Raw genomic sequence first — 27,358 nt, 5'->3', positions numbered from 1 at the left:
CGAGAAGCCAAAGCTAAAGGAAGAAATCAAGAAATCAAAGAGCTGAATAGAATATTTCAAAATTCAGTATTTCAAAAGGCAAGATATTATAATGAAATGTGCAGAGAGCTGGAGTCAGAAAATCAAAAGGGCTGGACTCGCTCAGCATTTCTTAAGCTGAAGGAGTTGAAAACAAATTCAAGCCACGGGTGGCAATACTTAAAGATAGTTTGGGTAGAATGTTGAATGATCCAGGATGTATAAAAAGAAGATGGAAGGAGTACACAGAGTTACTGTATCAGAAGGAGTTGGCTGACAAAGAGGAATTTCATGAAATAACATGAGCAAGAACCTATGGTGATGAAGGAAGAAGTTCAAATTGCTATGTAGGAATTGGCAATAAACAAGGCTCCAGGAGTTGACTGAATACCAATTGATTTATTTCAACAAACAGATGCTGCCCTGGATGTGCTCACTAAGTTGTGCCAGGAAATCTAGAGGACAGCCAGCTGGCCAACTGACTGGAAGAGATCGATATTTGTTCCCATTCCAAAGAAAGGTGAGCCAACAGAGTGTGGAAATTATCGAACAATATCATTGATATCACATGCAAGCAAGATTCTGCTGAAAATTATCCAAAAACATTTGGAACAATATATCAGCAGAGAACTGCCAGATGTGCGGGCTGGATTTAGAAGAGGTTGCGGTACTAGGGATACTATAGCTAATGTTAGATGGATCTTGGCAGAAAGCAGAGACTACCAGAAGAATGTCTATCTTTGCTTCATTAACTATGCAAAAGCTTTTGACTGTGGATCACAACAAGCTATGGCTGACTCTGAGAAGAATGGGAATCCCAGAACATTTGATTGTGCTAATGTGAAACCTATACTTGGGACCAAGAGGCAGTTGTCAGAACAGAGCAGGGAGACACTGGATGGTTCAGAATCAAGAAGGGGGTCCGTCAGGGATGTATTTTGTCTCCATACCTTTTCAGTATGTATGCAGAACAGTTTATCCGAGATGCTGGGATGTACGAGGAGGAATGTGGCATCAGGATTGGTAGAAGAATCGTCAACAACCTGCCTTATGCAGATGACACAACCTTGCTTGCTGAAACTGAGGAGGTCCTGAAGCGCTTGCTGCAGAAGGTCAAGGACTGCAGTCTTCAATATGGATTGAAGCTCAATATCAAGAAAACAAAGATTCTCACCACTGGGCCAATTGGCAGCATCAGTATGGATGGCGAAGAGATTGAGATAGTTAACAGTTTTAGTTTACTTGGCTTCACAGTCAACACTCTTGGTAACGGCAGCCAGGAAATCAAGAGACGAATTGCATTGGGAAAGTCAGCTTTGAGGGATCTCTCAAGAATACTGAAGTGCAGCGACGTCATGCTGGAGTCTAAGGTGCGCCTGATCCTGGCTATAGTCTTTGCAATTATGTGCTATGCATCGGAGAGTTGGATAGTGAATAGGCATGATGGAAAGAGAATTGATGCCTTTCAGTTGTGGTGCTGGAGAAGAGTGTTGAATATACCATGGACTGCTAGGAGAACAGACAGGTTTGTCTTGGAGAGGGTGAAGCCAGAATGTTCCCTGGAGTCAAGGATTCTGAAGCTTCGTCTGACATACTTTGGACATGTTGCCAGGAGGGACACGTCTTTGGAGAGGGACATCATGTTTGGGAGAGTGGAGGGATGGTGCAGGAGGGGAAGACCCTCGGTGAGATGGATCGATTTTGTGAGGAGTGGTGGGAATGAATGTGTTTGAGACAGTGAGGTTGGCACAGGATAGAATGGCATTTAGGGCTCTTGTACATAGGGTCGCTATGAGTCGCAAATGGCTCAATGGCACATAACAACAACAACAACAACAACAACAAAGTTCACTTTACCTTGAAATCATCTTGATTTGGAATGCATAGGATCCTTTCAATATGTTCCATCCTATCTTTTATTTTCTGATTTAAAGTTGTCTGTTACTTACAAGATATCATTGTAATGTTGATTTCTTTGTATTGTTTTCATACGTGTAACTGAGTTGTGTAATGTGTTGCATCACTTGGTATTTCGGTACTTCGTAATGTTTATCTCCTGGCTTCTGGTAAGTGTAATAGAGGATGTTGATAGATGTACAGTTTTCTCATGCTGTTTTGCTCAATGGAGTATTATGCAGTACTGAAACACATTGAACTCTCAAAACGTCACACAACATGGGTAAGCTTGAAAGACATAATGCTGAGTGAAATATCTCTGTCATAAAAGGGAAAATACTGCACAACACCATTGTTATAAAATAGGACTGATAGAGGGGCTTGGGAGAAGAATAGGAAAGGAATGGATAGGTATTGAACACTACATTGGAACAGATGAGGGGAAGAACTGTCTGAAAGGAATATATGATTAGGCATTCTGTGTGTGACAGCAATCTGGAACAAGAAGTGTACTCCAAAGTGGACTGGGACAGGGTGGAGGGAGGAAAATAAGTAGCAATGAATGAATTAAAAAAAAAGGCAAGGACCCTAGTCAGAGGTGGTATGCCTGCCAATCCAGAGGATGATTGCAGGCCAGCCTTGGCATAACTTGTTGGCTTTAAATGTAAAGCTATGCAATGCTTCTGAGAAAATGGCCCAGGCCTGGCCTCAGGCAGCTGGAATCCTATAGGGAACAAGGGCAGCCACAGGGCAAGTGGAACAAAGAGGGAGAGGTATCACCTTTCCTGTTTTTAACTAGCTGCTGCTATGGATCCATTGGCAACAGGGTACCCTGGCTGTGCACTTACACTGAGCCACACTGCTTACAGTTCTGTGCTCCTGCTGTCTCATTTTACCCCCTCTGGATTCTTCCAGTCAGTATTTGAAGTACTTCTTTGTCTTTTCCTTTTAAACTCAAGGTTCCAAAGTTATCATCTATATCTGTTATATTTGTTTTCTAGTATCTTGGTGGAGACATTAATACTTTAAATTTGCCTTGCAGACAGTGTTGATTCAGTGGTAGAATTTTCACCTTCCAAGTGGGAGACCCACGTATAGTTCCAGCCAGTGCACATCATGGGTCCCGTTTGTCTGTCATTGGAGGCTTACGTTTACTATGATGCTGATCAAGTGTGAGCAGATCTTTTAGTTGAACACAGATTAGGAAAAAGACCTTGCCGTTTCATCCTGAAAATCAGCCAGTGAAAACCTTGTGGATCTCAGTGGTTCTGTCCACATCCCATAATTGAGATCCTGCAGAACCAGACAGTGTTTTGTCCCGTGGTGCAAAGGGTCACCCTGAGTTAGAGACCCCTTTTAATGGCAGTTAACAGATCTCACAATAACTACTGTTCCAGTTCTGAAGTTCTTCATCTTTTACTATTTAATGGGTGACTTCAAAGACCACATGCATTATATTTGTTAAAAGAAGTTTGTGGAAATCCATTCATCTATTATTTGTGATTTAGAATAAAATGCTAAATCTTTGGTCAGAAGAGGAGAAGAATTCCAAAACACTAAATCTGACTATAGGGAAAGTCTTAGAAGATCCTGTGCATCCTAAAAATGTGCTTTATTTCACCAATCAGAAAGAGACACCTTGTTATGCCAAGCTATTGAACGTCTTGTTGTGTACCATCAAGTCAGTACTGACCATGAGCCAACCCTCCAGTGAGTCTTCAGAGGCAGTTAATTACCCAGGAGGAGATTGCCCATGCTTCTCCTGCGGTGCAGCTGGTGGATGCCAAATGCTGCCTTTGGATTGCAGTGCAGCTTCCTACCTCTGGGCTCCAGAGCTCCCTGGAACCTGAGGTCCTGTGTATTGTCTTTCTTCTGCGCATAGTCTTTTTTCCTCTTTAAATAGTGTTAGTCATTGGCAATATAGTGAGTCATACTATGTATTTTCCTTCTTTCCTACAAATAGGACTGGCAAAATACCAGTAAATGATGTGGAACAAACCAATGTGCCTTATGTCTATGCCATTGGCGATATTTTGGAGGGTAAACCAGAGCTCACTCCTGTGGCCATACAGGCAGGCAAGCTGCTAGCTCGAAGACTTTTTGGAGGCTCTTTAGAAAAGGTAAGTTTGAATGAATGGAAATCCAAAGTCTCTGTAAACTTTCATTAAAATTAATTTTAAAAAATTCGAAAAAAAAAAAAGAAAAGTTTATCTTTAACAGTCAGTACAAAACTTCTTTGCTTGTTTTCCAAGGGACAGGTATCTCACAGATATAATTTGCAGTTGATGTCTTGTTTTTAGTATCTACTTTGTGCAGTAAATACAAAGGATTGGCCGTGGTTCCAACTCTAAGGGACTTAGCAGGATTGTGGAATTCTAATTTAGTCATGTATAGAACTAATTGTTGTTGTTGTTGTTAAGTACTGTCAAGTTGCTTGTGACTCACAGCTACCCTGTGTACAACAGCTCTGAAGCTTTGCTATCCTGAGCCAGTCTCACTGACTCCAACATACCTAATTCCATTGCCTCAGTTACCATGTGAATCCATTTCATCTGGGTTCTTCCTCTTCTGAGCTGTCCCTCCACCCTTTTGAGCATGATGTCCTTCGCCACGGACTGGTTCCTCCTGGCCATGTGCCCCAAATACGTGAGACAAAGCTTCAAAATCCTTGCCTCTAGGTAGAAATTTGGTTTCAGCCTCTCCAAGACAGACCTGTTTGTTCTCTTGGCAGTCCATGATATGTTCAGTATTCTTCTCTAGCACTACAACTCAAAGGCCTCAATTATTCTTCTGTCATCCTTAGTCATTGTCCAGATCTCTGATGCATAGCATGTAATTGCAAAGACCATGACCTGAATCAGGCACATGTTACTCTCTAGACTGACGTCATTGCTCCTCAGGGAAATCATGAGTGCCAAAGAGTGCTACAAGCACATTTATTTAGGGTACTGAGGAATGAGTCAGTACTCCTACCTGAAAGATATGATTGTTGTTGTTATTGTTATGTGCCATAGAGTTGTTTGCGACTCATAGCGACCCTATGTACAACAGCCCTAAACCGTGCTCTATCCTGTGCCAGTCGCATGGCCACTGACACACCCATCCCGATTACCCCAGTCACTGAATCAGTCCACCTCATAGAGGGTCTTCCCCTCCTGTCCTGTCCCTCCACCCTACCAAGCATGATGTCCCTCTCCAAGGACCTGTCTCTCCTTACAGCATGTCCAAAGTATGTCAGACAAAGCCCCAGAATCCTTGCCTCCAAGGAGTAGCCTGGTTTAACCCTCTCCAGGATGAATCTGTTTGTTTTCTTGGCAGTCCATGGTACATTCAGTACTCTTCTCCAGCACCACAGCTCAAAGGCATCAATTCTCCTGTCCTCCCTATTCGTTGTCCAACAATGAAATGATTAGTTTTCTAAAAGACTTCATAAATATATTACTGTTTTTGTAGTAGAGGATTTCATTAAGCATGGGAATGAGCGCCTGCATTCTAGCCATCCTGGCTTCAGTGCCTAATTGATATGAAAATTTGGTCTAATCATTTAACTTATCTGGACCTCAGTTTCAGTATCTGCAGAATTGGTCATGTGAATCAGATGATTTCTCCAGTCTCTTGCACCTTTGATATTCTTGGCGCATCATTGGAATAGGTTTGGAATGATGAGTAATTCAGAACTGAGAAAGTTAAGTTGTTTTCTACTAAGAGCACGCACAGATAAATGATTTCGTTGTGAGCAGAGGAGGAGCGTGCCCCCTCAGCCCCCAGCACGCATCCTCCTTCCAGCTCTCCAGCACCGCTTCTCTTCCTCAGAACCAGCAGAGTCACTGCCAGTGCCTCAGCCTGTGACCAGCAAATAGCAGGCACTTCAGTTAGTGTTTTTAAGACTTGATTCAGATCTATTTGGCTATTGTTGGGACATTATAATCATCCATGTTCCTAAGTCTTCAGACAGTAGAGTGGAGATAGGACTGTTAGTACAGGCCCAGGACTGCTTAATGCCCCGTTTGGGCAGAAGTGGCAGCAAGGAAGGAGCATTTGGAAACATCTGCTCTCAGATGCCTAGGGGAGATATATAAATACACACACATACATATATATGGAGAGAGATATATATTTACCAGGAATCTATGTGTGGCTAAAATACTCTTCATCCATTGGCTGGAACATGGATTGGAGATTTGGTAGAAAAAGAAATTTTGCTTTTCTTTAAAAAAAAAAAAAAAAGAACTATGAATAGTCTAATCACCTAAGGGAAGGATTAGTCTTTGTATCAGGAGCCTTTTTGAATATTTGGAGACACTGGCAAATGAAAGACCAACAGAGAGGGGTGGCCTTACTGGCATTTTGTCCCTGGGGACCTGCTCTGTTTTAAAAAAACACCAACACAAACCATCTAAAACCCAAATAGAACTTGGAGTTAATATATATAGGCAGAGTAACTGGTGATGTTAGGTGCTGTCAAGTCAAATAGGACTCCTGGTGACCCTAGGAACAGCAGATCTGATCCTTGTCCTCTCCTGTGCCATCCTCATAATTTCTGACATACTCAAGCCCATAGCAGGAGTCACTGTGTCAGTCCATCTAGTGAGGGTCTTCCTGTCCTTCGCCTACCCTTCATCTTTCCAAACATGATGACTCACAACCTTTGTTAACAAAGTACCCAGAGTTTGTGAGACTTTGTCAGCTTTGTCTCCAGGGAGCACCCTGGCTATGCTTTCTCCAAGACATCTATTTATTCTTCAGGCAGTCTATTCAGTATTCTTTTTCCAGTACTGCAACTCAAAGGCATCATCAGTTTTTCTGACATCCTTATACATTGACCAGCTATTGGGTGCAAAGCAAGTTATTGAAAAACTATGGCCTGAATCAGGTATGCCTTAGTCCTCAAACTGACGTTGCTGCTCTTTGGTAATTTTTAGAGGTCTCTGACTGCAGTATGTCTCCTGATCTCCAGACTCCTGGTACCAAGGGTATTGATTGATTGTGGGTCCAAGTAAGGTGAAGTCTTTTCTCTGTCATGATGTTGCCAATTGGTACAGTGGTGAGTTTTTAAGAATGAAGAATTCTCAGAAATGATTAAGAAGGCCTGAAATCTTTGATGCCACAAAGAATTGCTGTGGCCTTCTATAGACAGTGGGGACTGTTAAGAGTCTTAGCCTCCTTTTCCCTGCTTTCTTTAAAAATAATGTCATTGTTTTTTCTTGTGAATGTTTACATAGCAGTTATGTTCCTGTTCAGCAGTTTCTACACAGATTGTAACAGTGATTATATTCCTTAACATGGTCATTATTTCCATTTTGACTGCTTTCTTTCCAGAGGAAGTGAAACTAAGGTACTACCATCAAGGAGGGTGAAACTTTGTTTCATATTCTTGGGCATGTGGTCAGGAGACACTAGTCCTTGCGGGGGAATCATGCTGGGGAAAGTAGAGGGTCAGCAAAGGCTAGGAGGAACCTGTGCAAGATGGATCGACAAAGTTACTGCAGCAGAGGGTGGAAGCGTCATGAGGATGTGCACGACAGGGCAAGGCCTCCCCACCTCTGATTTCATAGTCCAATGATGTCTTACGACAGTTTCCTCTTACATTGTCATCTTTGTTTTAAAGATTGATCATTTTGTCTTATATAAATTTTGTGGTTTTGTTTAAGAATCATAGTACTTCCAGGTGATCATCATTATTTTTGAGCCAGCCTGTTATTAACTACTAGGTGAACTCAGGGGTTAGTTTCTGTTCAGCGTTTGAAGAGTATCTTGTCACAGCCTGGCCAGTAAGTCTTTTGTTTTTCAGCTTCTGGTTTTCCTCTTTCTTTTTTTCTGTAGCTGAGTTTCTGTTTCATATTTTCATCCCCTTTATCAGGTCTAGGCAGACAGCCAAGAGAATAAACATAGACGTCTTGGAGAGGGTGCAGCCAGAGAGCTCTTTGGAGGCAAGAATGATGGGGCTTCGCCTCACACACTTTGGGCATGTTGCTAGGAGGGGCTATTCTTTGGAAAAGGGCATGATGCTGGGAAGGGTGAAGGGTCAGTAAAGGAGAGGAAAACCCCAAACCAGGTGGACTGACACAGTGACTGCTGCAGTGGGCTCTTGTGTGTCAAAGAAGTGTGAGGATGGCACAGGATAGAACAGGGTTCAGATCTTTTGTCCATAGGGTCGCTATGATTCATACTCGACTGGATGGCACCTAACAACAACAGACATACTAATGGAACCATGGTTAAAACACTCAATTTCTGGGGTTTAAAAAACAATTCTTTTATGTTGGTTTGCTTACAAAGTTTGTGTACATTGTGTTTCACACAATCATTCCCATTTACTGTGTTTTAGAAAATTAATCACCATTGTACTATGTACACCAAAACTCTGTCTTTCCAGGTCCCCACCGAATCTTTCCCATTTCCTTTCCTCCCTCCCCCCACCAAACTGTGGGTAGACGTGAAATCAAGCACTCAATTTCTAAGAAAAAGTTGGCAATTCAAACCCACCGGCCGTTTTTAGAAGAACGTATGTTTCCATAGAAGTTAATAGCCTTGGGAACACTATGGGACAGTTCTCCTCTGTCCTGTAGAGGTATCATGAGTTGGAATTCACTTAACAGCAGATTTATTTGGCTTGGACCAGGTCTGTCTGTTGTTCTGTTTAGAATGGTCAATAGTGGTAGGCACGTTCTGTCTAGTTCTTCTGGTTTGAGGGTGGATGAGACTGTGGCATGTGTAACTCTCAGTTCTGTAGACTATACCTACTATACCTACTCCTTACTTATTAACTTTTCCCTTAATGGACATTTTAAATTTGTGACAAGAGTGAAAAATTGACTTTGCATGTTAGTGCCTTACATCTGGCAGCAAGGAATGCCTAGGCATGGGCTGGGATGATTAAGCTTTTCTTTCCGTTGGCTGGGTCTTCTTAGTGGCTTGGCAGTTACATAATGCTGCCTCTAGCTTTTGTACTGATGGGGTCCGACTCCATATTCGCCTGATGTTACTATCTTTACTTAATACCCTTGCCTGTGCAAGCTAACCATTTTGTTAAGTGTGGAATTAGTTTCTTCTTTGAATTTTTTATTTCATCTTTGACTTTTTTCTCCAGATGAATAGAGACCAACAGTTTTCTTTTAGATGGCTACAGGCAAGCTTTTAAGAGCCCAGAACCTACTCAGTGAATGAGGATGTAGAATATAACTTTATGAACAACATGTAGTTAACAGATCCATTCCATAAGACTATGATACTAAGCTTTCAAACTAAGAAAATCAATCCTGTGAGATATCTGGCTATGTCTTAGAGCCATCCACAATTGTGCTCCTTTGTGCTTTATTATATATATATATATATATATATATATATATATATATATATATATATGAATGTTTGTGCATATAGCATATAGTCAGAGTGCATATATGTATGTATACATCTCTGTATACACATTTATACTCATATATATAGCTGTACACATACTCCTACATACATACTTATATTCCCACACATAATTTTTTGTTGTTTCAAAATTCAATACAGTAATCATAGCTTCTGCTGCCTTTGCCACAATAATAAATTACAGATAATTTTTTACCTTGTGTACATTTTAGTGAGTATGTTTATGTCTCTATACTTAAATTTTTCTTTTTCCTGAGCTTTTTGAAGTGGCAAGAATCAGTGATGTTTTAACCCCAAATGTGTTGGCCTATAAAATAAGGTTATTCACCTAAAACCAAGGATATTCATTCCTGAAAGCAAATCTCATTTTCATAGCATAGAAGAGAAACAAAAATTTCATAATAGATTTTCACATCATAAGTATGCATACAGAAGTATGCTTTGATGTACATGTTATATTTTGGTTTTATAGTTCTCCAGTCTTTTTGATTCCCAACCCTTTGTTTATTTGCTTACATTTTCCCCCTTTATGACACTGACTCGGATGAATCCAGACAAATTTTCTTGTTGAATTACCTACATTCTGGATTTTTAAAATAATTTTTCTCATGATTAGGCTCAGGCTGAACATTTATGGTCTGTAATCTTCACAAGAATCAGAACAGATAACAGGGGATTTGGTTTGGTTTATTTCCACATGAGATATTGTTTGCTGTCTATATCCTGCAACCAGATGGTATATGAAGTAGTGAATGAAGGCTTATGAGTAATGATAATATAACAATATCCTCATTTGCCTCTAGGAGGTTAACCATGGTAGCCAAGGGGAGGGGAAAGTAGAAAACAATAAAAGGTGTAGGGGACTAAGAAAGATTAAAGGTACAAGACTCAATTCAACATGTTTTGAATGTACAGTCCTTTGACACTAATTATATTCATCGTGTAGTGCAGCTATCACTGTAGGACGGAAATGAATGCTTTTCATTTGAAATGAAAAGTAGGAGAGGATGAATCAACTTAGAAATGTGTTTCTTCCTATTTCACTGCTACCTATCTCCACTTTTGATATGTAGATGATGCATATCTACCACCTATCTCACTACCAAAGAATATTCTTTCTTTGCTTCTATTTAATTTTCCTGCAAAACAAGAAATTTGACACACTCCAGCTTTTCTTGCCATTCCATATATTTCTGGGCAGCTTATATTTTAGCTTTCTTTGGGTTAACTGCCTCTCCGTGATTGCATCACCTACAACCATCTGACAGGGCTGACTTGGGCCAGGTGCACCTTAGTCCTCAAAGTGACATCTGTGTTTTTAACACTTTGAGATCTTTTGCAGCAAATCGCCCCCTGTGGTATATCATTCTTGATACATTGTCTGCCAAAACAACAAACACATCTGACTTGGAGGAATTGCAGCCAAGTTCCTTCTTAGAGGAGAAGAATGATGAAATTCTGTCTCACACACTTTGGGCATGTTGTCAGGAGGGGTCAGTGCTTGGAAGAAAATACCTTGGGGAAGGCGGCAGGTTAGAGACAGTGAAGATGACACTTAATAAGATGAGTTGACATGGTGACTGGAACAATGGGCTCACATGTTTCTGAGATCATGAAGATGAGACAGGATAGGGCGAGGTTTTGATCTGTAGGGTTGCTATGAGTCAGTCAGCTCTACAGTACATAATACATCATTTGATTTCTTATCATTTGCTTCCATGAATGTTACCTTTTAAATTCACGTAAAATGACTTGAGCACCTTAATATGTTTTTCCATATTTTTTACTGTTGCTTGCTGGCCCAGTTGTGAGGATTTTTGGGTTTTTTTATGTTGATTTTTACTCCATAGTGAAAACTGTATAGTCTTTGATCTTCATCAGTAAGTACTTCAGGTTCTCCTACTTTTTGTTAAGCAAGAATGCATCACCTGCATATCAAAGGTTGTCCTGTCCTGATTCCAAGTTCTTCATATGACTCAGTTTATTGGATTGTTTGCTCATCATACCAATTTAATAGGTATGGTCAAAGGATACATCTGACAACACACACCTTTCCTGATTTTAAATCACAGAGTTACCTACTCATTCTCTTTGAACATCTGCCTTTTTATCTCAGATTCCATTTGTAATTTCCCTGAAATTTCTGGTGGTGTAAGAATGAGTTACGTTGGACTGGACTGATTTATATTTATTTTTAAAATGTATTTAATATGGATTTTGTGTAAAAAGTGCCATAAAAATGAAAGAATGTCATTTGTTTATCTTGCAGTGTGATTATATTAATGTTCCAACTACAGTGTTTACACCCTTGGAATATGGTTGCTGTGGATTATCTGAAGAGAAAGCTATTGAAGTATATACAAAAGATAATCTAGAAGTAAGAATTTTTTTTAACTTTTCATCACTGTAACTATTTTGCCCTTTTGTAAGTTAACTATGTGATAGTTATATTATGCTGCTGTTATTGATGAGTGCCATCAGGTACTATGATCCTGCAGCAAGCTTACAGAGACTATAAATCTCATGAAAGGAGGTTGCCCTTCTTTCTCCCATGGAGCAACTGATGGATTCGAACTGCGTGCCTTAGGGTTGGCAGCACAACTTCTTAGTAATGGGCCACCAGCACCCCCTAGTTATAGGAAGTCATATTTCTCTTCTTGGAGAATTAGAAATTAAGTCATTTAAACTCTGCATAACAAACAAATCAGAATACAAATGGGGTGAGATGGAATTATAGTGTATATGTTAGGATTCTGAGGTTACAAGTAATAAATATATACTTGAGTAAGCTTAAAGATGCCGGAGAAGGATGGACACTCTCCTCCCATGAGATTAACTGCCTTTGAAAACCCACTGGAGGGTCAGCTGTGGGTTGGTTCTGACTCAGCATCATGGCCTTCTCCAAAGAATAACCCCTCCTAGCAACATGCCCAAAGTATGTGAGGCGAAGCCTCATCATTCTTACCTCCAAAGAGCACTCTGGTTACACCCTCTCCAATACATACCTGTTCATTCTCTTAGCCAAGGATAGTATAGTAAGTACAACAGAAATTATTTTCTTAAGAGGACATTGCTACTACATAGCTTCTAGTAGCCTGACTTAACAAAATTTTTAATTCTTTAGAACCAAGGTTTCTTAGTTTTCTAGTGTTGCTGTAATAAAGATTCCACATTTGGATGGCTTTTACAGACAAATCACAGTTAAGAAGGCTAGAAGTCACAATCCAGGGTGCTGACTTCAGTAGAAGACTTTGCATGCCTGTCAGTTCTGTGGGAAGATTCTTGTTTCCTTAGCATCAATAGGCCCAGCATTATTTGGAGATCTTCATGCCTTGTCCTGTCCCTGTGTGAGAGAAGTTTTCCTCTGTAGGGACTTCAGTTTGGAGGAGGCACTCTACCTGCTGATTCTTTATTGGTGGCATCAGGTTGCCCCCTCTGCTCTTCTTTCTCCCCTTTTATTTTGTGAAGTAAAAGGTGTAACAGGCCGCAAGCAAAGGAAATCCTTACTTACAAAAGATAACAGATTAGAGCCGTAATGGAATTGAGGGTATGACATCCCAATATTAATCTTTCTAAGAGTGACATCTACTTCCTAAATAACATGCCTCTGGAAACACTATGAATTTTGATAAATACCGATAGTGATAGAAAAGCTTCAGGCCTTTTGTTCATAGAGTCACTATGAGTCATGCTCATCTTGAAGGCAACCACCACCACGAACATGTCTATGTGGTTTATTACATCATGGGAGATCATAATAAAACTTGAACATGATAGCATTAAATACCAATATTTTGAGAGAGTTGTGATATTGGGGGTGGTGGTGTACCATCGAGTCAGAAATGACCCATAGCTGACCCTCCTGCAGGTTTTAAGAGGCAAGAAATTGTGCAGGAAGAGATTGCCCATCTTTCTCCCGTGGAGCAGCTGGTGGAGTCACACTGGGTACCATTGCATTGGCAGCACAGTGGCTTACCGCTAAGCCAGCAGAGAGTTTTAACCTATTTTAGTATAGATTCCTTTGAGAATCTTAAGAAAATCTGTCTAGAAAGCAATAAAAGATAATCGTCTCCAGTGTTAGATCTGCAATGAGCAGCCAGTCAGTCCAAAGAGAGTTTCTGTAGAGATGTGTCCTGCACTGAAATATCTGTGGACTTCCAGCAAGGCTCTCTTGCATTTTGCTGATTTTCAATCCTGCATCTGCCTTGTCACTGACCTTGAGTTCTTTACCCTTAAACCAGTAAACTGATAACAGTCCATCGATCTTAGATTTGACTGCCATAGACACCATCCTTCTCAGGTCTGCCCTGCTTATCTCATGTTCCTCAGCCCATACAGCTTTGTGACTCAGAAGGAGCCTCTATTCTGACATCTGACCTGTGGACTTTGGACTTGCCAACCTCTGCAAGTGCATAAGCCCTTTCCTTGACATAAATTACTCTCTCAGACACCTTTCTTTTTTGCTGTAAGCTTTATTGGTTCTGCTGCTTTGAGGAACCTAGCCCCAGGTTAGGTGCTGTCAAGTTGACTCCTACTCATAGTGACTGAGTACGAACATTATACACATATTACAAATTCATTGAAGGTATAGGTAAAATGCGTATCCACCATTTCAGCCTAGTTCATTAACCATCAACTGGCTAGACATGTTTGAAAATGAGATGTAATTAATAAGTGAATTGTTTTGAGCTAACAGCAAAGCAAAAGACATCACACTTGAGTAGTTCCCCAGAATACCCCCACAATCTAGATCATGAAACTTTAAAAAGCTGTTACAGAGAACATTGTCTTTATATCATTAAAGAGTTTATCCTGGAGTAGTTTAATCTTGTTCTTTTTTTTTCTCTCTCTCTCTTCTCATCCTCCAGGTATATCATACTTTATTCTGGCCTCTGGAGTGGACAATAGCTGACAGAGACAACAATACTTGTTATGCAAAGATAATTTGCAATAAACGGGACAATGTATGTGACATGATGGAAAGCCAAAAGAAATACTGTTTTTTAAAATGTGACTTCTACCTCTATTTTTTTTAAAATTTTTATCATTCTTTTTTTTTAAGTATGAATTAATTTTATTAGACAAACTCATTTATTTCATTTTATTTATTTAAATTAGGTAAAAAAACATAAAATGCGTATCCACCATTTCAGCCTAGTTCATTAACCATCAACTGGCTAGACATGTTTGAAAATGAGATGTAATTAATAAGTGAATTGTTTTGAGCTAACAGCAAAGCAAAAGACATCACACTTGAGTAGTTCCCCAGAATACCCCCACAATCTAGATCATGAAACTTTAAAAAGCTGTCTACATAAAAACAAACAAAAAAAAATCTGTCTAGAAAGCAATAAAAGATAATCGTACATAAATACATAAAAAGAATCACATTCTTTTACTACTTAAAGTTAACATAGCAGTGGTCAAAAATCATGAATTATGGAATGGATCCTAGGTTTTAAGGCAAAAATACCCTATACAGAAAAATTTCAGGCTTCTAACTTCACTGAATCTAGAACGACACGTGCTTCTTTATATTCTTCTGCTTCTTCCAAGTCTTTCTCACTGTCTAATAACTGCTGAAGATCGGCATACGCCGCTTCCAATCTGCGCTGGCAGTCTGGGATCATCATACGGGACTCTTGCAAGATCTCTGCCTGCTTTTTAATGGCATAATTTTCACCATCTTCAGCCTTCATTTTTTTCAATCTTTTCTTCTTGTTTAGCTTCTTTTTCATACATCACTTTTTCTTTGACCAATCGCCTGACTACACCGGTTTTGATCTTGATCTGTCTCACGCGAGGATCGGCCATGGTCTGTTGAGCGCCGCACGAAGGAGAAGCAGAGAGCGGAGCAGCCGAGGAGGTCTAGGTGACGAGGAGGCGGTGGCGTGTGGGTAGCCACCCCGACCAATTTTTATCATTCTTTAAAGATAGTTTTTAGAGAAAGGAATAAATTATTCAGATTGTCACCAATTAATGTATTTACAGAGATTGAACAAGTGGCAGATTGTAATTGAGGTTAATGTCCTATCAAAATATATAATTGAAATTACTCTCTTCAGAGGTAGCTCTAACTTGGCAATTTAAAATTAGATGATCTGAACATTTTAGTCCTCAACTACAAGGAGTGTGTCTCTGTGGATTTTATAAATGGAATGTGTTACCAGAATGCCTTTAGAAAGAGAGATTTAGACAAAACATAACTCTTAACTAGTTAATGAATTCCCAATTAAGCTTTTCAATAAAGAAAATGCAATGATATACCAACTAAAACACCAAATAAAAAATGAGCAGTGGGGGGAAAATGCAGAATTAGGGATAACCTTTCATAGTAACAAATGAATATGAAAATACCGTAATGTGATGCTGCTGTTTTTTTTGAGTGCCTTCGAGTCAAGCACGACTCATAGCAACCCATGAACAAAAGGCCTGAAGCCTCTCTACAACTATCGACATTTATCACAGCTCATAGGGTTTCTGGAGGCATGTCATTTAGGAGGTAGATGCCACTCCTGCTTATAATTCATTTTTTAAAATTTTCTTTCTCTTTTTTTAATTTAATTTTTTTACAGCATATTCTTCCCATTTAATTTTTTTTCTCATTCATTCATTGTTGCACATTTTCCTCCCTGTCCACCTCTCCCCCGAGTTTACTTTTCTCTTTGAAAAGAAAAAAATTCTTCCTTTGTTATACAGTCTTCCGCCCCTCAAATCCACAGTCCACTTTACTATTCATTTCTTCTTCTAGAATCTTGTCATGACAATAATACCTAATCATATATTCCTTTTAAACAGTTCTTTCCCTCATCTGTTTCAATGCAGTATACTTTATTTATCCTCTCTTTTCTTAGATTCCCTCCAACTCCCATGTCAGTCCTGCTTTACATCAGTGGCACTATGCCGCATTTGTAATTTTGTGACTGAGATATTTCACTCAGCATACTGTCCTCCATGGTCACCCATTTTGTGTAATAGTTCTTGAGTTTTTCAATGCAGCATAGTGTTTCATTTTGTGTGAATACACCAGAGCTTCTCTATCAATTCGATTGTTGATGGGCACATGGATTGTTTCCAGCTCTTTGCTGTAAAGAAAGCAGCAATAAACATGGGTGTGCATCTATCTGCTTGGATGACAGTTCTGGTTTCTTTAGGGAATATTCCCAGTAGTGGAATTGCTGGGTCAAATGGTATTTCTATTTGCAAATTTTTGAGACAACACCATACAGCCTTCCATAGTGGTTGCACCATTTTACACTCCCACCAACAGTGAATAAGGATTTTCGTTTCTCCACAACCTCCCCAGCATTTGTTGTTTGCTGCTCCGTTGAATTATGCTATTATTACTGGAGTGAGATGATATCTCATAGTTGTTTTGATTTGCATCTCTTAGAGCTAGGGATTTTGAACACTTCATCATATCCTGTGCCCATTTTACAGTTGGGTTGTTTACCTTTATCTTGTTTTGGCACTCGAGTATTCTATAAATGCTAGATACAAGTCCCTTATCAGACATGTCATTGCCAAATATTTTTTCCTAGTCTGTGGCTTCCCTTTTTACCTGGTTGGAGAAGTTTTTGGATGTGCATAGGGATTTGATTCTTAGAAGGCCCTATTCATCTATTTTATCCTCTCCTGGTTGTAGGTTTTTCTGGATGCTTGGAAGGCTTTTCATTTTGTCGATTAGGACTTGTAGAGTTCTTCTAAGCTTTTCTCCAGTGAAGTTTATAGTCTTTGGTTTTAGTCCTGGGTCCTTGATCCACTTTGAATTGTTTTTTTTGTGTGGAGTGAGGTGTGGATCTTGCTTGAGTTTTCTGCAGATAGTTTTCCAGTTTTGCCAGCCCATTTTTTAAAAAGGTTGTCATTTCCCCACTTAGCTGAGTTCATTAATTTTCTTTTTCATTGTTGCACATTTTCTTCCCCTCTCCTCTCCCAGTCCACACTGCAGTGCACCTCTTGTTCCAGATTGTTGTCATACATATAACATCTTAATCATATGTTTCCTTCAGACAGTTCTTCCCCTCATTTGATCTAATACAGTATGAAAAGAATATCATAATGTCAACTGGTATCCCATCAATTCCTGGGGCTGCTTCTCTGATTTTTCCCAGCCCTACTTCCACACGTGAGAGCCCAGGGTTTGAGTGGTAGAATCACTGCGGAAGCATAGTTGATAATGGTGACTGTATTGAATAACTTGGAAACAATGAAGAAGGTATGGTAATCAAAAAGTATAGACTTGGTGACAGAAATGAAGCCAGAAATTAATTATGAATTATATATAGTCAATGCTTCATTCATTGCACATATCTTTTTTAAAAGCACAAATAGTGGTTTTACACATGGACCTCACCTGTTGGACCGCAGAGGAGTCAGATTGACTACATCTGTGGAAACAGTTTTTGGGGAAGCTCATTAGCAGTCAAAACTAGAACAGGTCCATCAGCGTTTGAGTTTAAATTGAGGCTGAAGAAAATTTTTAAAAAGACACCAGAGGAAGAAAAGACCAAAATGGAGGTCAGAAGAGACTCAGAAAATTAATTACAGCACCAAGAAGCCAAAAGAAAAAGAAGTGATACAGAAGTAAAAGAGTTGAGCAGAAGATAAGAAAGGGCCGATCAAGAAGACAAAGCAAACTATTGTAATATGCACAGAGCTGGAGTTGGTGAATAAAAAGGGAAGAACTCGTTCAGCATTTCTCAAGTGGAAAGAATGGAAAAACAAATTCAAGCCTCAAGTTGCAATACTGAGAGATGCTGGGGGAAAATCTTGAATGATCTAGGAACCATCAAAAGGAGATGGAAGGAATACACCAAGTCACTATACCAAAAAAGAATTGGTCAGCACTGAAATACATGAGGAAGTACCATACGATCAAGAGCCAATGGTAATGAAGGAAGACATTCAAGGTACACTGAAGGCATTAGCAAAAAATAAGGCCCCAGGAATTGATGGGATACCAGTTGACATGTGTGAGCTAATAGATAGAACCCTGGATGTGCCTCTGACTGGAAGAGATCTATATTTGTTCCCATTCTCAAGAAAGGTGATCCTCCAGAATGTGGAAATTTCCCAACGATATCCTTAATTTCACATGCAAATAATACTAAAGAGCAACACAAAAATGGCTAAAATAGTACATTGACAGAGAACTTCCAAAATTTATGCTAGGTTTATAAGAAGCTATGTCACCTGGGATATCATTGCTGTTATCAAATGGATCCTGGCTGAAAGCAGAGAATACCAGAAGAATGTCTATTTGTGCTTTATTGACTCTGCAAAGGCATTTGACTGTGTGGATCATTAAAATTATGGCTAACATTGAGTTGAATGAGAGTTTCAGAGCACTGAATTATATGAAACCTATACCTAGACCAAGAATCTGTTGTCCAAACAGAGCAAGAAAATACTGTTGTTGTTGTTGTTGTTATGTGCCACTGAGTCACTTGCGACTCATAGCGACCCTATGTACAACAGCCCTAAACTCCGCTCTGTCCTGTGCCAATCGCACTGTCTCTGACACTCCCATCCCAATTATCCCAGTCACTGAATCAATCCACCTCATAGAGGGCCTTCCTCTCCTGCGCTGTCCCTCCACCCTCCCAAGCTAAAATAAGGAGTATGTGTTTCAGGGTTGTATCCTCTCTCTATACCTGTTCTGTCTGTATGCTGAGAAAATAATTTGAAAAGCTGGACTCTTATGAAGAAGAATGTGGCATCAGGATTGGAGGAAAACTCATCAACAGCCTGAACCTTGTAGATGACTCTACCTTGCTTGATGAAACTGAGGAGGACTTGAAATGCTTGCTACAGAAGATTAAAGACTTCAGTATGGATTATTCTCTACATCAAAAAAACCAAGTTCTCACCATTGGACTGGTCCAGCATGATGTGGATGGAAAAAAGTTTGAAATTGTCAATGATTTCATCTTACTTGGATTCACCATCAACATCTTGGTCAAGAATCAAGAGTCAAGACGAGCAGTCAAGAAGTCAGGAGCTATATTACATTCACAAAGTCTGCTGTCAGGACCCGCTCCAAATTATTGAGGAGTAATGATGTCAGCTTGAGCACTAACGTGTGCCTGATTCAGGCCATGGTCCTTTCATTCACTTGTTAAGCCTCTAAAAGCTGGACAGTTAATAAGAATGACAGAAGAAGAATTGATGCCTTTGAGCTCTGGTGGTGTAGAGGAGCTTGAACTGCTAAGGGAACAAATGCGTTTTGGAGAATGTGCAGCCAGAGTGCTCTTTGGAGACAAAGATGACAAAGGTTCATCTCACACACTTTGGGCGTGTTCTTAGGACAGGCTGTTCCTTGGAAAAGGCATCATATTTGGAGAGATAGAGGGTCAGTAAAAGAGAAGAAGACCCATACCAGATGGATTGACACAGTGTCTGCAGCAGTGGGCCTCAGATATGTCAGAAGTGATGCAAATGGCATAAGACAGGAAGAGTTCAGATCTGTTCACAGGGTTGCTGGGAGGTGCATTCAACTGCACTTTAGAACAGCATTTTGAATCTTGTAACAGAAATACTGATTTTCAAGGCACAAGACCATTCCTAACTTTGTTCACTTAACATGGAACAACCTCTCCTTTTTTCCTTTGATTCTTCTTCCACTTACCCTTGGTTCCTTTGGTTTGCTGCCATGGTTGCTCTTTCTCAGTCAGTAAAGCCTGCCCCTTACCTTTACCTCATTAAGATTCCCGTTTCTCAAGTACCTCCCTAGCACTTAAAAACTGTTACTTTACCACAGCTAAATGGAAATGTGAATCAAGCCCTACCTTTATTGTCCTTCCTAAGTGGAGATTTTGATCCGATGTCCTTACTGTCAGTGCTGCCCTCCTTTTTCCAGTGTTCCATATCCTACAGCTTCCACCTTGCTCTCCTGCATCAGAAGCTCAGGAGCTGTCTGCAGAGATTTCCCAGAAGCACCATAAACTATCTGCATATAGGCTTCTGGCTTTAACTTAGGACACTCCTTGGCTGCTCTGGGGATAGTAGGTGCTCCATGCCTCACTATCAAAGTGTCTTCTTCTGGTAGAAAACCCAATAAGGTGAAGGAAGGGGATATCTCCCTCTATACCTTCTAATAAGCGAGTGGTGAGAAATAGGGTACGTTGTGTTGCATTGACCACGCTTAAGGTAAAGTTTTGGTAATTATTCCATGATAACTAAGAGGTATGATTTCTTTGAAATACTATGATATTAATTCCTTGTCAACAATCATAGAGCAGATAGTAACCTGAGTGTATGGGTTGGGAGATAAAATTAAACCAGGAATTCTCTTCCCAGGTCACTGTGTAAATATGAATGTTTGCCCCATAATTATGTTTCTACCCTGTCATTCCTCCTTGTTATCTATAGTATCCATAGTCTAAATGGATAAATGTATATTTCCTTTTCTGATTTTTATTTAGTGGCTTTTCAGATAATTTTCTTTGATTCTTGAGTCATAGATTTCTCATCAAAGTATTAATTTAATAAAGATGTGTTGATATAAGCACAATACCTCTATATCAGTGGCTCTGAGAAGTGATCACAATAGCTTAACTAATTTTAGTAGCTGAAAAAGGAAAGTGTTAGTTAAGTAGTGGGTTAGCATTTTTCTCATTGCCAACAGATGGCCTTTTTGTGTCCCTATTGGAATTTTTTTTTAATTCTTTGATTTTATAGTGATACTGAAATGTTAACTGGCAGATAATCACATTTTTGTGGTTATGTGCCATCGAGTGGCTTGTTTAAATATGCTGCTTCCAAGACAACGCCTCTTAGATTCTATTAGCCTTTAGTCGGTACCTCTAAATGGCATTTTTACCCACAACCAACGAAGGTAGCTTTTTGACAAACACTTAGAGGGGCTCTCATCTGAGAGCTGCTAATCACTGTGCAGGAGGTGGGCTGTTCAGAGGCTCTGGTATTTTTCCAGAGTGAGTAGGTGAAGTTTTCACCTGGCTTGTGCCTTGTCTTCATCTGTTGCATATTACTGTTACTGAAAATGCAAAGAAAAAATACAGTCTGATGAAATCTGACCAATGGACAGCCTAAAATGAAATCTTAGAACAATAAGAGCTGCCTGCCTTTGTGAGTCTGTTCCTCCTATGAGGCAACACAGTTGCTCTGGAATACCCCTGCATTCCTCATACAAGCCCAGTGTAGACCAGTCTTCACCTTCCCAGTAACACCTACTGTTGGGTTTTAAAGTTGTTATGTAGCACATTGTTGCTATTAGGGTTTGTCAGGTCCAGTTGACTCTTAGTGTCCAGCTGACTATGTCTTTAATAGCAAACCTATGAACAACAGATTGACACCTTGCTCTGTCCTGCACCAATCTTCACAGTGTCCACATCCTCAAGCCCATTGTGCACTCACTGTGTCAGTCCACCCTATTGAGAATCTTCCTTTCTTTCTCTGACTACTTTTCCAAGTATGATGTCTTTTTCCAATGACTGGCTGCTTCTGACAACCTGTTCAAAGTATGTGAGATAATGTTTCATCAACCTTGCCTCTAGAGAGCATACTGGCTGTACTTCTATAAAAGCAGATATATTTATTCTTTCGCAATCCATGGTGTATTTGATACTCTTTGCCAACACAATGCAAAGGCCTCCCTACTTCTTTGTTCTTCTTTATTCATTCTCCAAATTTCATATCATACCACACAGTTGAAAGTACCATGGCTAGGATCAGGCAGCACACCTTAGTATTTAAGCAGAAATCCTTGCTCTCTTTTACATATTAAAGAGGTCTTAATAGCACAGTTTCTCAGTGCAACACGTCTTTTGATTTCTTGATTGCCTCTTCCATGGGTGTTGGTTTTTATTCCAACTAAAATAATTGAAAATTTCTAATATTTTCTCTGTAGCACTATGTCCAGCATAATTGAGACATTTACATCATACTGATGAACTCCTTCATATAGTCAGTAAGTGAATTGTTCTAGTAACTTAGAGTGCAGATTAACTATGGATGTACATTTACTTATTTAACAATCTTTCTTACAGGGCTCTTAGTAATGCTGTCTGCTCAGTTCAGTACTATAGTTCTTTCTCTATAGTAGATGCTTTAATCAATACTGATTAACTGTGAGTCGGGTCTTAATAGACTGTTGACCAATGGAGATTCTCTTTGTTTTGTTCCTGCATTAAAGGATCGAGTGATAGGATTTCATGTTTTTGGACCAAATGCTGGTGAAATTACCCAAGGATTTGCAGTGGCAATGAAATGTGGTCTCACAAAACAGCTGCTCAATGATACTATTGGAATTCACCCCACATGTGGGGAGGTATGGAAAAAAGAAATTTTGTTTGTTGTTGGCTTCAGTTGGTGTAATTTAAAAATTTATTATAAAGCATGTTGCCAGTAATTGTGCTAGTGATGGCTTTGTCACAGTCTATCTATATACAATTTATAAACATTTTTATTATATAAAAATAATAAAGTATGTTATTTAGAATATTTTAATCAATACTGATGTCTAAATACATGTTTGTTTTATCCCCTTCCTTCTGAACAGGTATTCACAACTTTGGAAATCACCAAGTCGTCGGGACTAGCAATCACCCAGAAAGGCTGCTGAGGTTAAATCCTGCTGCTTTTCTGTTTTCCTTGTCATAGTCATGTTTCCATCAGAGATCTAAAACTTCTCTCAGGGAAAATAAATCTGTGGTCCTGATCCCTGCTGTATTGTGGCAGGGCTGAGAATGTAGACAAGGAAGACAGGTAGCAGCAGGGTCTGTTCACAGCTTGTAGACTGACTCAGAGAAGCAGCTTCACTGCTTTCTTGATGTCTTAGCTCAAAACCCCACAGTGAGGGGAGCGAAGACTGACTCTCTTGTAGTCAGAATACTTTTATTTGTTGGTTGGTTTTTTTTTCAATTTAGGGATTTTGCTTCCTTCTTTACCATAATTCTTTAGTGCTAGCTTTTCTAGTTGCTAGTACTTTTATCTCCTTGTTTAGTTCTTTCTAGAAAATTACTTGTTCTGTTATGAAAATAATTCTAAAGGCTCCTTCTTGAGAATGTAGGTGTAGAGGTCACCTGTGGTCTGTGGGGATTGTTGCTGTCATCTCTGGAAATGGATTCAACCAGTGGCCTAAGTGGTAATACTAGAAAGTTGCACAGAACTTAGACAACAATTTCCTCCTTTAAGTACATTTTAAACTCATGGTGAAAAGCCTTTATTTTGCATTTCCTGATGATGACTTTGAATTTGTTCTTGTTAATGTCTCTAGATTGAGCAAAATGTCTAATATAAGAAAAATATGTTTGAGTTTATTTTTCATGTTGATCTTAATATTTTAAAAGGTTTTCAGTACTACATTATATGACATCTAAAATGTTCTAATTTAATAAAATACTGCATTCAGTCTATTTAATGGAAATTAAACTCAGTATGTGTGATTTCTTTGAATTTTCAAACATCACAGTCTCCAAAAGGCCCTTGGAGAAACCAGTCAAATGTTCATCCTCTTGTCCCCTTGAGCTTTCCTCAGCCCCATGAGAAATGCTTTGGTCATTTAACCTAGTACTATATAGGGGGTTAGATAATTTTGTGGCTGGAATTTCTAGGCATAGATTTTAACACAGTTTTTAAAACTATGAACAATTTCTGAATCATCTTGTCTACAACAATTATGGTATAATCTGTGGACAGATATTTTCTTTCTCTGGATATAGAGCAGGTGTAGGATAAAGAGATAAAATAAAGGAAGTTGAGAAATAACAGGAGATCATTTCTTGAGTTCCATTTTTAGTTGGAGAAGAAAACTTAAGTGTTAGCTTTCTAAAAGTAAGGCATGGGGTAATGCTTGCTGTCAGTGAAGTAGAAGCAGTGCGGTGGGATGCACACACTGTTAACTTCCATTGAACATGATGTGGGGTAGTTTAAATGGAAGTAGAGATATTTGAGCTAAGTTATAAGAGAAAGTTTGAATTAAAATAATTAAAGCATTATGGAGATGGTCTGAAGGAAACCTTCAAGTGATTGTCAGTAAAATACCAGATTAAAATATTTTAAAACTTTTTTTTTCATTAATATATTGCTGAGTGTCCCACACACATAACCAGGGTTCTCCACAACTAAGAAATAACATGAAACCAGGAATCCTAGAAGCCTTGAGCTGCTGCTTTGTACTAGCATGGAAGGACGACAGCACCCAGGCCCACCCAAGTTGGTGTTTCTAATAGGCAGTCTTCATGTGAAACTGAGACCATCCTCAGTTGAAGGATAAATGAAGAACAAGCTCCCTGATAGAAACGAACAGCAAAGAACCATGCCAGACTTCTCATTGGCATGGAGGGAAGGAAATAATTCACCCACGTATTCTGTAACTATTATTGAGATTACTTAGAAGCATAGTCTATAGTGTTGCCAAGCAAAATGCCGCCAACTATGGAGGTTCAAAATCTCTAGCAGTATCTCAGGAGGAAGATGGGCACTGTTCTTCCATTGAGGTTCACAGCCTCTTGAAACCCAGTAGACAGTTGCTTGTGAATAGGAAACAAGGCAGGGGCAGTGAGTTTGAGTTTTTTAGTTGTAAAAGTTCTCTCAGCTATTGCTCACAGTCAATCACAGGGTAATGTACTTGTCTGCTCTTCTCACTACTATGCTTAACTGGTCTTAAAAAAAAAAAAGCAAAGCTACCTGGTGATGGCCATATCTGACCACTACAACTTCACAAAGGAGAACTGTCCCTGTCAACAGCATCAGTAGCACAAAACCAATTCCCATGAGGTCATAACATGTGTCCCACACTTCTGCACCTCTTTCTGCTCATTGCAACACCAGTCTTACGGCTTTGTTGTTAGGTGCCATCGAGTTGAGTATAACTTATAAAAACCCTGTAAATAGCCAACCTGAAGGTTTCTCTGTCCTCTGCCATCTTTTCTGTCACTGAGACACTAGAATCCAAATCTGAAGTTACAGTGTCAATCCATCTTGTTGAGGATCTTCCTCCCCTTCACTAACTATCTTTACAAGGAATACTATTTTAGTGGGCCCAAAATCCAATGCTATAGTTCACAGACCACACAGAACCATATTGGGGAAGTTAAAAGGTTAATTAGCTGAATAAAGTCAGGACATCTTCTGAAATGTGCCTTGCAGCTTAAGGCCAGTGTTACAAAGTTCGAAGTCCTGCCAATAGTGATTTGTATCTCCCCACCTCCCAACAAATTGTCCAACAAACTTGGGCAAAGGCTTTCCCTCCCCCACCCCCAATTGCCCAACACACTGAGGCAAAATCTCTTAGTTTAGCCCTGATTTTGTCCATGGGGAGAGGGGTAGCAGTCCCATCTCATGTTGATTGTCCAATTCTCTGCACCAACTATGACTGTTGCTGTAATTCTAGCTGGCACAAGAATGTATTGTCCTGAAGGACATCTATTACATGTCTACGTCTCCTTTTCTGTTGGTGAGAGTCTGCTGCTGGAATCACTCAAATTTATTGGCAAAATTAACCAATCCCTTGTAGATTGGCAAGACTGGCCAGTCCCCTTGTGGATGAGCTGGCATGCGCTGTTCACATATCAGAGTCAAGTTCAGTGGCTAGGAAAGTCATATTGAAAGATAAACTCCACATTGGTTCATCACATTTCCTAGGAGTTCTGGTGGTAGTGAAGGGTTGGACTGCTAACTGCACAGTTGGTAGCATGAATTCCTGCTCCCAAAAGATTTACAACCTCAGACACCTGATGGAGGGTTGCTGTGAGTTTGAACCAATTTGACAGCAGTGGGTGGTTTTGGTATAATTACCCTCAGGCAAGAAAAAAGGAGAAGGAGAAAGAAATGGAGAGGAATTGGTGGGGGGGATTTACAAAGAAATTTACAGAAGTAAAAAGTTAGGTTAACACATAAACCTTTCCCACTACTTACAAAAGGACAGTATCTGTTGCCTTTTCAGTGGTCTGAGGTGGATTAAAACAACACCAACAGAAGACCTACTGCCATTGAATGAAATTTCACCTCCTGGCAATCTGATAGGGCAGAGTAGAACTGCCCCGATGGTTTCCAATGCTGTGATCTACTTAGAGGCAAATTGCCACACCTTTTTCCTGTGGGGTTCTGGTGAGCTTGAACCACCAGCCTTGCCTTTACTAGCCACACACTTAACCACTGCACCACCAAGGCTCCTGTAACCTGGATCCTGAAGAAAAAAACAAAAACCCCACTGCTGTGGAATTGTTTTCGAGAACAGATTCTTTCCATTTTCCTCACCCCCCATCAAATTGTGCAATCCCATGATTAATCTCACACACACACACACTCTTGCACATCCTCATCCCTCTGCTTCCTCTGTTGAGCTGTCCCTCCACCTTCCTAAGCATGACATCCCCCTACAAGGACTGGTCCTTCCTTGCAAAATGCCCAAAGTACAGTATTTATTACCTGTTGATGAGACTTAAAAGTCTTACATTCCCAACATACCATAGCACAGAGGTATAGACTCTTGGCTACCAAGAGAGGATGAATAGGTGCCCCACCAAGAAAAGCCCTTGTTTCCAAAATCATAAATAAGACCAGGCTTGCTGATGTGATAGATAGAGACTGATGAAAACTGTGAGACTGTAACTGTTTAATCAACCTTTAAACCTGGAGCTCAGATTACCTCTCTGACTCAACTTTGAGCCTTTAAAGGTATGAGTAACCCACTCTTTAGAACCACCAACTGCACAAGATCAAAAAGGCAGCATATGCACAGGGATAAAGTTCAGAAGGCAGGCTTGGGGTAGGAAGCACAGATAAATGGAAGCGGGGTTGGGGGACACAGGGAAAATGTGGAAAGAGTGCTTTTACAGTGTGGAGGGTCTAACCAATGTCACGGAGTCTGAAAATTGTTGAATGGAAACCAATTTGCTCTGAATCTTGGCTCTGGAGAACCGGTACTATTAATAGTGTATGTAATCTGGAGAACACTACCTAAACCTGTGAAATATTGTCACATTTGGCCAGTTCTTTACTTGGTCTTTTTATTATTATTATTAATTTCAATGAGCATTTACAGAGATTTTGGATTTCCATTCATTCATTGTTGCACTTTTCTCCCCGCCCCCCCCCCCAC

The 27,358-nt window shown here is 39.8% G+C and overlaps 1 protein-coding gene and 1 pseudogene across 2 annotated transcripts in view; one reads left to right on the top strand and one right to left on the bottom strand.

Moving 5' to 3' along the window:
- The window catches only part of TXNRD3 (thioredoxin reductase 3), a 91,618-nt gene extending 68,742 nt beyond the window's left edge, over positions 1–22,876 (top strand). The window contains exons 13-17 of the mRNA XM_006895201.1: positions 3,878–4,034; positions 11,564–11,671; positions 14,163–14,258; positions 22,448–22,582; positions 22,814–22,876. Coding sequence (XP_006895263.1) covers positions 3,878–4,034; positions 11,564–11,671; positions 14,163–14,258; positions 22,448–22,582; positions 22,814–22,876 — 559 coding nt within the window. The remainder of the gene's footprint in view (positions 1–3,877; positions 4,035–11,563; positions 11,672–14,162; positions 14,259–22,447; positions 22,583–22,813) is intronic.
- LOC102860016 lies at positions 14,784–15,108 on the bottom strand (annotated as a pseudogene). Its single transcript, XR_438950.1, has one exon. The product of XR_438950.1 is annotated as a tubulin-specific chaperone A-like (transcript).
- Positions 22,877–27,358: the final 4,482 nt, after the last annotated feature.

The sequence above is a fragment of the Elephantulus edwardii genome, unplaced genomic scaffold (genome assembly GCF_000299155.1).
Source record: "Elephantulus edwardii isolate Elephantulus edwardi_28Jun2011 unplaced genomic scaffold, EleEdw1.0 scaffold00161, whole genome shotgun sequence".
NCBI lineage: Eukaryota > Metazoa > Chordata > Mammalia > Macroscelidea > Macroscelididae > Elephantulus > Elephantulus edwardii.
Note: the sequence above shows the minus strand (reverse complement) of the source record. Positions and strands in the feature narration are given on the sequence as shown.